Raw genomic sequence first — 11,427 nt, forward strand, 5'->3', positions numbered from 1 at the left:
TTAAAAAAATGCGTAATGTACGGACAAGTGCCTGACTCTTGCTACTTTAAAATGTGCTCAAGGAATATAAATGTTCTTATGCAAGGATCGACAAATGTTGAAAGGTACAACCAAACAAATACTATTCCGAAAAGCAATGGAAGTGATATCCTTTGTCTCTGCTGAGCTGCCTGCCTCTAGCCAGTTCAATTCGGTGACTATGGATTAGCCTGATAAGCAGTACACATTTTTTAAATGTTTAAAGAAAAAAAAAGGTGTGGAAAGTGAGGTCTTAGGGATATTTTTAGCTGTCCTGCACCTGATTCAGCAGTACCTCCTCCAAATCCATAACTACAAAGTGGAAAGCCAGATTTATCAGGTAGTATAAGAAGGCCTATCACAATGGGGCTGGCAATGACCTTAAGAGATCGTGCAGTTCATCCCACTACCTCTAGGCAGAATCAGCTAAATTAGTGTAATTTCTGCCAGATGTTTCTCTAATCTGCCCGTTGAAAGATCCAGCAGCCCTTTCAAGTGACCCATCCTCATGTGTTGCTCCTCTTTCCATAAGAGAAGAGCCTCCTTTCTGGCTGAAACTGAACTCCATTCCTTTTCCTTCTTGTTCATGGTGGATGTGGAGGATAGATTATCCTTCTCATGTGAAGACTCATGGTGTTCCCCCCCCCTCTTCTCTGAACAAGGTGCATCTTCTCATAAGTCTAACCATCAAGGAAGCAGAGAGCAAGGGTGATGGGCTTGACCACCATCTCCACTGGAGGGAGAGTTATGCACACAGTCTGGTCCATCCCAATTTGAGTGATAAACCAACTTAGGAAAGAGTTTATCTTCCTCTGTACAGCGACTGCGAAGCAGGATTCTGTGCTTCTGATTTTTCTTCCTTTTTTTTTTTTTTTTTTCTCCCTTATTCCTGGTTGTTGACTATACAGTTGATGAGTTTCCTGAAGTCTCATACACTTGAGTGCTGGGATGTGGTACAAAGAATGAAACTTGATGCATGGATGATTTCTCGTAGTCCATGTAATGCTGGTTTTGGTTTGTTCCTCTTAGTAGCATGCACTTTAGTGGTTTAGTAACTTCTTTATTTTACTGAGCAGATGTTGCCAATTTTGGGCTGTTTTCTTGACTCCCTTGGGCAGCTTCATCTTTGCATTTGGATTAGTTTCACCTAAAGCAGTTGCAGAGGACACTTATTTTGGGGGGGTTCAAAACCCTTTCTAGATTCTCCATCTCCCACTTGGAAGCAAATGGTAGAATAAAGCAGATTCTTGGAAGTCTCTTGCTGCTTTCACACTCCCCGGCATCCTGAAACTGTTTTTGTTTCATTATAACTGAGTCTACAGTTTGAGCTCTTGCAAGTTGACTGTCACTGGGCATTCCTGTGTTCAAGGAAATGAGACTTTCTATATACTTTTTGTAAACACATAGGTTTGCCCTAAGGACCCAACTTGACAAAACTTGTTCTCCAACTAGAAAAAATTTAAAAGCCACTGAACACTGGCTAAGTGCTAGAGATAAAAGAGTGCAACATCAGAAATACCCTCCATAAACAGCTTTATGTTCTGAAGATACAGATGTAGACGTATACTGGAGTTTGTTTTTGAACATTAACATACAGGTAGAGGCTTGGAAAACCCAGAGTTTCCACCGAGACATTTTAAAGTAATTAGTCTCTACAAAATTGCAAGGAGATTGTTTTAATAAATGTACTGAAGAGAAAAGATTTTACTGTTTGGCTCAAAGACAGCTAGAAGTCAGCAAGTTAATCAGGAAAATGGTGGTGACTTTTACTTAAAAAAGCAACTACATGGTGCATATACAGGAAGATGAACACTATTACTCTACTAATTGTGAAATACACTGAAAAAAACCCCAAACCCTTAAGGGCTGCTTAAGGAAGTAACAACAGTTAAGGACTATTAATTCAGACAGGTTCCCAGTGCAATAATACACTTTATTTCCTTCTTTCTTTGTCTCTTTTTGTTATCTTAAGAACAAGAACTGCATCCCTGGAGGAAGAGCTTAAAGGGTTTTGAAAAGTCCTGAAGAACCACAGATTCACTTTTTCTCTTCCTCATTACGCTCTGGTGGCCACTAGCAAGGAGAAGCTTCCTCACAGCAGCTTCAGGGCTTGTCTCAGGGCTGCTCCCACGGGTGCAGCTCTCGTGGCAGGAGCTGCTGGGGATTGAGGCACAATTTGGAGCTTGGGATTCTGCCCCTGGGCCCACGGGTCTCTGTTTTGCAAGCAATTTAGCAATGTGAGCATCTCCATTAAATTTATTAGATTAGTAGTGTGTGTTGGGAAGATGTGAAACTGGGTTCTTAAGAGCCTCAGACTTGCTTGTTTATTCATTTCAAAAGCTGGTGCAATGAACAGCAATTTGGATGAGTGACCTAACGTAAGGTGTTCACTTTCGACTTTCTGGAGAAGCAGCATGGATTATCAGATGCCACTGGGGCTAGTGTGACCATCCAGTCTGATCCTCCAGTGTGAGTTCATCCTCCTCTTTGCAAAGCTGTGTTTGCAGTAAACTCCACGTGTTTTTTTTTAAAAATACCTGGTTTGATTTTTTTAAAAGTCATTCCAGCTACAACAGGAATTCTACTGAAGCACCAAGGATATTTTTTACAATTAAATTGTTCTGATATTCAAATACCTTTACAATTTAAAAAAAAAATTGTGTCTGTTCAAGGCCAAAATTCTCTAGCTTTAGCTTCTAGTCCCTGGATACTTCCATCCCAATGCCTGTCATAAATGGCAAAGGTATTTTTGATTGAGAAAAAACACACTCATACAGAGGGAATTTGGGACTGCACTAGCTAGGGACACTTCTGAAATAACTGAATTCCATGGCCAACAACCTTGTGCTTTTAATGATAAAAAGGCAGCATGTAGAATTTTATGGCTTACTTAAAATAGGTATCTTTTTTGGTTAACTTGAAATCATATGTATTTGCAGATTCTTAGTGTATGTTGTTCCTTTCTTATTTCTTTCTCAGGAGAGTTGTATTGTTCTTTGCCCAACCCTAGGAATGTCCGCTTTGAATCTGTAAACATGAAGAATGTCCTTTACTGGTCAGCACCAGAAGGCATAGGAGATGGAGTACTCTACAAGGTGAAGTATTTAGTGTAAGTTGGCTTATTTGTTCTATCCCCCACTGATTTTTATTTTAGTATTTTAAATAGTAATAGAAAAAATCTTTATGCAAGATAGGGCTGCTAAAAATAAAGAACTAAAATGTGGGCTAGGCTTAAGCAATATGGTTTTTAACTTCTGTTACTGCTTACTTCAGATCCAGTTAAAAAAAACTTGATAAGGAGACTTTCTTCTATGAAAGATATTTACACTTTCCTCAATCTAGTAATGTTTTCATCACACTGAAACTAATGTAGATCTCCAGAAGTTTCCTGTGACCTGAACTGGCTAATAAAAAAAGCAAAGAGTTACTTTTGCAGTCAGAGACTGCAACCTCTTTTGCTCAGATCTTGCCCAGCATAGTCCACCTGCTAGGATAGGGGAGAGTGCTCAGTAATTATGGAATGAATGCTAGTTGTGTAGAAGGTAAAATGCTCAGAGAGCATCAGCTACACTGACTCCGGAGAGTCTGTAGTCATAGGAATGGCAATCTGTCATCCCAAACATAAAAATATATGTGCCTCTACCTACCTAGAAGAGCAAGGCCTCAAATTAGGTGGAAAATGTTTGTGAGTGACAGTGTCCTGCAGTTGTGTAGGAGCTGCCACACACCCGTACTAATTAGCAGCCAAGGGGGAATTCTTAATAATGTGAATTTGAGGAGTAGGTACTTCTGAGCAAATCCAGGCAGGAATTTTCCGAGGATATCTTGATTTCTTCTACTAGTGTATAAGAGCTTGACAGTAGTGAGGCATTGTTGGTAGCAGGTATATGACCCTTTTTCAACTAGAAGGATTTTGAAGTTCATTGTTTTCCAGTGGAGTCTTTCTTTTAAGCTAGAAAGAGAAGTAACAGTCAGCAATGAGCAGTCTCCTGTCCACTTCATCTCGGAGACCTTGAGTGTCATCTGGATCTGTACACCAGGACGAGACACTGACCATTCTGACAGAACTCTTTGTCTTCATATAAATAGTTATCCTGACTCTGTTATCGTGTGTTTAGAGCTGTGGAGACTGAAGTTGAGAGATCTCTGGTCTGTGCAAGCAAAACTGGACTTAGATTGGTATCAGTAACATCTTAGTTAGTTCCGCATTGGCCTGTTATGGATAGGACCAATTTTGATTTATTTTTCTTTAAAAATTTCAGTTCCTTGAAATTGCAGATTTCTGCAAAACAAGCAAACTGATTTATCAGTCGTAGTATCAGTTTCTGTGCTGTATTATCAGATGACCTATATCAAGGTAATAGCTTTTGTACAGCTTCTTTCTCTTTGTTTTTCAATATAGTTATGGTGTTGGCAAATGGATTAGAAAGCCAGAATGCAAAAATATCAACAGAACGTGGTGTGACCTCTCCAGTGAGACATCAGACTATGAAGAACAGTACTACGCGAGTGTTAAAGCCTTCCAAAATAGGATGTGCTCTGACTGGATGGAGACCCCACGATTCAACCCTCTTACAGACAGTAAGGAAAGCTCTTTACACAGCCAAATGTTCAATGGCCTTGATTAATACTGTGTGCTCTGACTGCATGTGCCTTCACAACATATGATATTTGAATTTTAACATGAGGTTGGATTTTGTTGCAGTTATTTCACATTTATGTTTTTGGCAGAAGTAATTGAAATAATCCTATAGCAATTTGGATATATATGTGTTTATATATGTGGTCTTAGATATACTGCTATGGTAAAGCTTTACTCAAGGCAAATAAAAGCTGTGACACATCCACAGTATAAAGAACTCTGATTTTGAGCAGGCTCTGTTAAACCAAGCAATAATCACACTCCAGAGCACAATATCTCTTATCTATGCCAGATAATCTGGGAACATACTGGTAATTTAGCTTGTTTTAGCAAATTGATTTTCAAGGTTGTTTGTCCTGTGAAGTCACAGGAATTTCTGGGCAAAATTCCAAGTCAGTGTTCACCATCTCTCTGTAAAGATCCTCTTAGTTATCTGATAAAATTATTTTCTGCCAATATAAATGAATTGTTCAAAGTCCTACTTGGACTCCCCAAAACATTACAAAAATTTAATGTAATCCACTTTTACAAACTGCACGGTCGAATCAGTGTGCCTCCTTTGCATTTGACTGCTTTTTGTACATGTTCATTTTTTCAGCTAAAATTGATCCACCCATGGTAAGTGTATCTTCTACTGAGAAATCTATTTCAATCATTCTGACTGCTCCTGAGAAGTGGAAGAGAAGTCCTGAGGGAGAATCCATATCTCTACTTCAAGTGTATCCTGGCCTGCAATACAACATTTCTGTCCTCAACAAAAAAACAAAGAAGCGGGTAAGCTTTGGCAGAACTGTAGAACTGCACCTATTAAATCTGTGCTCTATGCTTCTTGAAATGCGCTCTGTCCTTAACAGCAAGGATGAAAATAGGATTGATAGTGTTATAGGAACTGTAGGATCAGAACATCCCAATTTGAAAGATTTTGTGGAACTGTACTGTGCCTTTTATTGGCCTATGCGTCAGGACAGGGCTGGAGTGATGCTTTAGCTCTATTGCAACGTCAGCATGAGAATGTGGGCTATTGGTGGTATGTGGCCCTTCTTCATCTAAAGCACGAAATTTTTCAGTAGTGGCAGAAGAATGATTGAATGAAAGATAAAATATCTGGATAGGATGTGGCCTAATAAATAACTTGAGCTTTGATTGCATTCAGACAAAAGGATGCAGCTGGCAGTTCTTACAGTATCCTTGTTCTTTCCAGAAAATTTGTGTGCTTGTAACACATTTTGCATTTAAGATCTTTACCCTTCTGTAACTAAGGAGTTAAAGGGGAAGAAAATATTTTTTATGTCTTTTAGTGGTTCTTCTCCATCAGCAACAACACCTTGGTTGTACCCTGGTTAGAGCCTGGAACAGCTTATTGTGTCAGTGCACAGATACACATCTCCACACCACTTCTGCATAGTGGCTTCTCTAAAGAATATTGCATTGCTACTCTGAAAGGTATGTGTCAGCTGGCAAATGACAAAAAGAAGATGCAAGTTAGAAAAAGAATACAGTGCCTGAGTTTGTAAGATTTTATATATCCATTCTGAGGGTGAAAAGCTAGCATTGTTTCTCCCCTCTCTATGCATTTGTACTAATGAAAAAATCCTTGCCATTAATAAAACATACCTGGAGTCTACTGACTGGAAGGTACAACCATACCTCTGAAGAAAAGGATCTGCATTCTTCGAGTCTTAGTGAATGGAGGATGTTTTTTTCTCCTTGAATGAGGTCTGGTAGTGACAGACATGGGTCAGTTTGATGAGGCCGAAGTTAGCAACGGGAGAATCCAAAGGAGGGATTGTTACATCTCTTTAGAATTTCATTTATAATTTAGATAATAATAAAAATTTGTCCTGTAGCTCAAATGTAATTTTTTTAAATTTCCTGCAAATTCCTTCATCTAAAACATTTGCATCCCATATCCAAAAAGCAATGTCGTGAATGCACGTTACTACCTTAATACATTAAAAACTTGCTCAGTAGAATGAAAACTTTTGTTTTGTTAACAGATAAAACAGCAGATGAGACTATAACAATCATATTTGGATATGTTCTGCCTATCATGCTTGCCATCCTGTTTATTTCAATTGTGTGCTATTGTATGCACAAATATATTCACGTCAGTAAACAGAAACATCCAAGAAACCTGGTAAGTGTTCTCTGTTGCAGGAGGTTGCTGCCACCCTTGGCACTCACAGAGGAGCTGTGCATTTTCCAGGACTTCGAGTCAGCTGTTGAAGACTATGGCTGGCTGCAATAAAAGCTCTAGCTGCTACTCAGATCAAGAAAACATCACATTGAAGGGTTATTAAATGCAAGAAAAATAGTAACTCAAGGTAGCATCTATGTCTATAAAGATGCCCAGGTCTGAAAAGATGCCCAGAGCTAATGAGGATCAGAACAGAGCTGTTGATCTGGGAAGAGTCATTGACATAGGCAAGGTCTGAGATGCGCTGGGGCAAGTTCTGTTAGGAAGTCAAATTTACCTAGGAAGAAGCACAGCAGAGAGTCAGTTAACAAAAGTTATTAATTGGTTGAAATCAGGAGCAAGAAGAGAAGATAATTAAGCAGTGCAGAAATCCCATAGTGTTTCCTTGGGCTATTACTAGGTATTACCACATTTTACCATTTAATTGCGATTGTGAAGGATTTAGCACAAGTGCATGATACAGATAATTTAATCTGGATTTCAAGAATACTTTCAAATACCACACCATTTTGTAACACCCAAAAATGTACCAACAAACACATTGTTATTTACAGCACCCGAATACACTTTCTATGTAAAAATGTTTGCAAGTTTCTTACAGCTGTGAAGTTCAATTTTTAGAAAGAACACAAAGTCTAAGAAACACTATTGGTTTCCAGCTCATGAGCCCAGCAGAGCTTTCTCATAGCTATCTCTAAAAAAGTTGCTCAAGCATAAACGTGCAATTATAATAATAAATGAACACTTTGATGTTAATCCAATCTGCATGACATCGTGGGATGGGAGGCATAAGGGAGTTGGTTTCAACCCACTGATCTTTCTGAAGAAATCTAGAGCAGCACAGGGGTTACAGGAGAAACGTTCACAGGGGAACTGTGGGTTCAGGAGGAGTAGATCAGCTACTGCTGAAGTGTGTTCAGATATACACAGAGACCTGACAGGGACACCAGCTTTATCAGAGAATGGTGAAATCACAGAGTAGTTTGGATTGGAAGGCACCTTCAAAGCTCTTCCAGTCCAAGCCCCCTGCTGTGGGCAAAGACACCTCCCACTAGACCAGGTTGCTCAAAGCCAATGCTTGTGGGATGTGGTTTTGACTGCACTTTCTCTTCACTGGTTGAAAAGAGTGGAATAGATTCTGTAATCTGTGACCCAAGGACAACTTTGATGTTTTATCCAAAGTCACATAAGTTTGTGCTGGTGGAAACAAAAGCTGAATTTGACAAAATTGTTCTAACCATTATTTTGACATGGGGAAGATGAGAAAATTGATATTATAGCTGATCATCATATGGTTTTACTTTTAATAGAATAAAAAAAGTAGAGCATATTAACATTGCTGGAGGTTTGTATGATGAACTTCCTTCTTTCTTAAATTGAAGTAACCTCCTAGTAAGGTCTAGCCTAGCCTTGTATTTTAAAAATATATGACAGTATAAAAACCAGCACGATGGTATTTTTATTATACTTCACTCAAATATTTTTTTTTTCTTTCCAGGTATGGCACTACACTGACAAATGCAAGGAAAAGGTTTTCATACCATGTGAAAAAATAGTGGTCAACCTTATCACCGTTAACATGGATGAGTACAAGCCATCTCAGGAATCCAATCATCTATCAGAAAGGGGAAGTCCCCGTTATTACACTGTCTACAGTGGCAATGAAGGGAAGGATTTACCTTCAAAAGAAGTGCTGGAAACAAAATGCTTGCTTGATATTTCACATGAAGAGATTTCACACAAAGAGGATATTTTAGCAGAAGGGGACCAAACTGGGAAATGCCCATCTTACAGCCGGCCTGGAACAAAGAATACTTTGAGACAGAAAGATGCAGGGACTGTAGAGTATGACCATGATGTAAGGTCTGAAGACTTCAGTCCTGGTCAGAAACTAGAGGACCTCAGTTTGAAAGAGAAAACCTCTGCCCCTAGGGGACTACTAGGTGAGCCACAGATTGCTTTGGGGGACTTGATTAATATGAAAACAGGATGGCCTTACTGCTCTCAACTAGGGGTGAGAGCAACAGACCCTTGTTTGGGACAGAAAACAGAGGAACTTAATTTGGAGATGGTAGATGCAGCAGATGAATTGCCGGGAGAGACCCATATCAGCTTGGTGGACTTGGATACTGAAAAATTGGAGCAGACATCCTATCCTCAGCTGGAAAAAATAGCACAGAGCCTCACAGAGAAAGAGGGTGGGCAGACCATATTAGTAGATTGGGATCCTCACACTGGAAGACTGTATATTCCTGCTTTATCCAGTGTTGAAAATCAGGTGTGTGAAGGAGTATTCAAGTGTGATGATTCTGACAAAGAGGGAATTTTGTCCAGACTGTATGAGAAAGAGGTATCTGATCAACCATCAGAGGACCAAGAAACATATCTCCTGCAATTCAAGGAACAATGGGGACTGCATGTAGAAATGGAAAACTGAACAGTAATTTTCTAAAATATTCTAAAATGCAAAAATCTTGTTTCTTTTGCCAAAGAGAGCGATGGACTCAGTGGAGCAAACGTATCTTAATGTATTGATGTTTTTTGGAACCATCGCAGTTGAACAACTTACTCATGACCTGTTATTTATAGCAGTTTCCAGACATGATATAAGTGTTTTCAACTCCCATCATAAACCTTTCAGATAAAATATGATGGTTATTAGATTATCTACTTTTAAAAAATATATATATATTTACAGTGAATGCTGTTAGGATTTTCACATTGTAATTTCTACCAAAACAAATGATCGGCATTTGAAAGCAGTTATTTTTAGCAAATAAAAAGCAACAATGTGACATTTTGTTGGCCTATTTAATGTATCTTGACACAATGCAGTCTTTTCTAGGTCTCATTACTACTACATATAATGGTTTGAGCTGATTTTCGTGCATGTTAAGGGCATTCCAGTATATATCTAGTTTCTGTTTTATAAACATTCTTCTACTTAATGAAGTTCTTATGTATTTCTCTTGAAAGACCTGGGTGAGGTCTGGGATGGGTCTGTGGGTCCATACTGTGCCACACAGGTATGCAGCCAAGCCACAGACATTCACAGTACAGCATCTCCCTGGAGGTGTTCAAAGCCAGGTTGGACAGGGCTCTGAGCAACCTGATCTAGTGGGAGGTGTCTCTGCCTGTGGCAGGGGGTTGGACTGGATCATCCTTAAGATTGGACTAGATGATCCTTGTGGTCCCTTCCAACCTGGTATTCTATGATTCTGTCTTTAAGGTCCTTCCAACCCAAACCATTCTATGATTCTATGATGCTGTGATCTGTATGACTTGATCCTGCAAGTGCCTTTTCTTCTCCAATTGGTTCAATGCAGGCTGGTGTGACCAGCTCAGATGGAGAAGTCTGCCCCAGACACATCGTTGCTTCTTCAGACACGTCCCACTTGCCGTGGCAGACCCAGGAAGTGTACCTGTGGGCTTGCTTTTATTATCTGATGTCTTGACTGGAACTTTCGATACAAGTTCACTTTTTCTCCATGTCATGTGATATTTAATTAGGATAGTAAAATTACAGCATATTCTAGAAATTACTTATTAGGGCACATTATATTGTACTTTTCAGAGCCTATCTGTCACTTTCCTATTTAATGGACCTTTTTTTTTGAACACCAGAAAAAAATGAGTAATTATTTGTTTGGTTTTGAAAAGGAGAAGCCAAAAAAAAAAAGAGAAAAAACTTTCCTATAGTATTTAAAACTTTTACCCTCCAAACTAGGTACATGGCCAGGTGTATTTTTGAAGGAAAACCTTTACCAATATATTTTCTCTCAGGTAATGTTTTTGTTCCATGACCTTGGCATTTTCTGTGACTATTCAACCTCTGAAATACCTTAATTGTAGTCATAGACTTTAAAGCCAGAAATGACAGTAAAATATTTCATGCTAATGACTCCTTATCTGATGTAAAGAGATGTCCTCAACTGCTTTTATAATAAGGGTATAGATCATGTAGCAATGTTATACCAAAATATATCAATGCAATTGTGCATCGGGAGGTTCACAGAGGAGAGTCATAGCTCAGTGTGAAAGGAGAAAATGGCTGGAGATGTGAAAAGGTCAAAATTTCTAGTACTACCAGCTTCATTTAAGCCATCCATAATCTTTCCCAGTATTTCCTAAAGATTTCTTAACTAGCTTCTTTGGGCATAATCTCCTAATTCTCTTCTGCAATATGGGAGCTCTAACTCATAGATAGGAAACAATTACTTTTTTCTGTAGTCCGTTCAATTTTATGCAGTTACTGCTGCCCTAAGACCAATCACTTGTGTTTAGTTTATATCTTCCATATGGAAGGATGAGGATGCTCCAGCTCCTTCAACAGCTTGGTGCAGCTGCCAACCAACCTTCGTTGAAGAGGAAAGTATCCTCTATCTTTGATTTATATTTCCCCTGGCCTTAATTGCCAGCTGCTTCTATTTTTTTTTGTTGGATAATCAAACCTTGTCCCAGCAATTACTACATATAAGGACTCAACATAATGTAATCAAGTCATTGCTGATTGAAATTTGAAAATTTGGTAGCTAAACCATAGAATCTCACTTCATTAATTTCTTTGGTG

The 11,427-nt window shown here is 38.9% G+C and overlaps 1 protein-coding gene across 1 annotated transcript; it reads left to right on the forward strand.

The window, feature by feature from the left end:
- Positions 1–3,005: 3,005 nt before the first annotated feature.
- IL20RA (interleukin 20 receptor, alpha) lies at positions 3,006–9,294 on the forward strand. The gene is made up of 6 exons (XM_010183325.1): positions 3,006–3,127; positions 4,421–4,599; positions 5,259–5,434; positions 5,959–6,103; positions 6,658–6,797; positions 8,356–9,294. The coding sequence occupies exons 1-6, from the start codon at positions 3,054–3,056 to the stop codon at positions 9,292–9,294; spliced, it is 1,653 nt and encodes a 550-aa protein (XP_010181627.1). The 5' UTR covers positions 3,006–3,053.
- Positions 9,295–11,427: the final 2,133 nt, after the last annotated feature.

Source organism: Mesitornis unicolor, unplaced genomic scaffold (genome assembly GCF_000695765.1).
Source record: "Mesitornis unicolor isolate BGI_N332 unplaced genomic scaffold, ASM69576v1 scaffold22194, whole genome shotgun sequence".
Lineage (NCBI taxonomy): Eukaryota > Metazoa > Chordata > Aves > Mesitornithiformes > Mesitornithidae > Mesitornis > Mesitornis unicolor.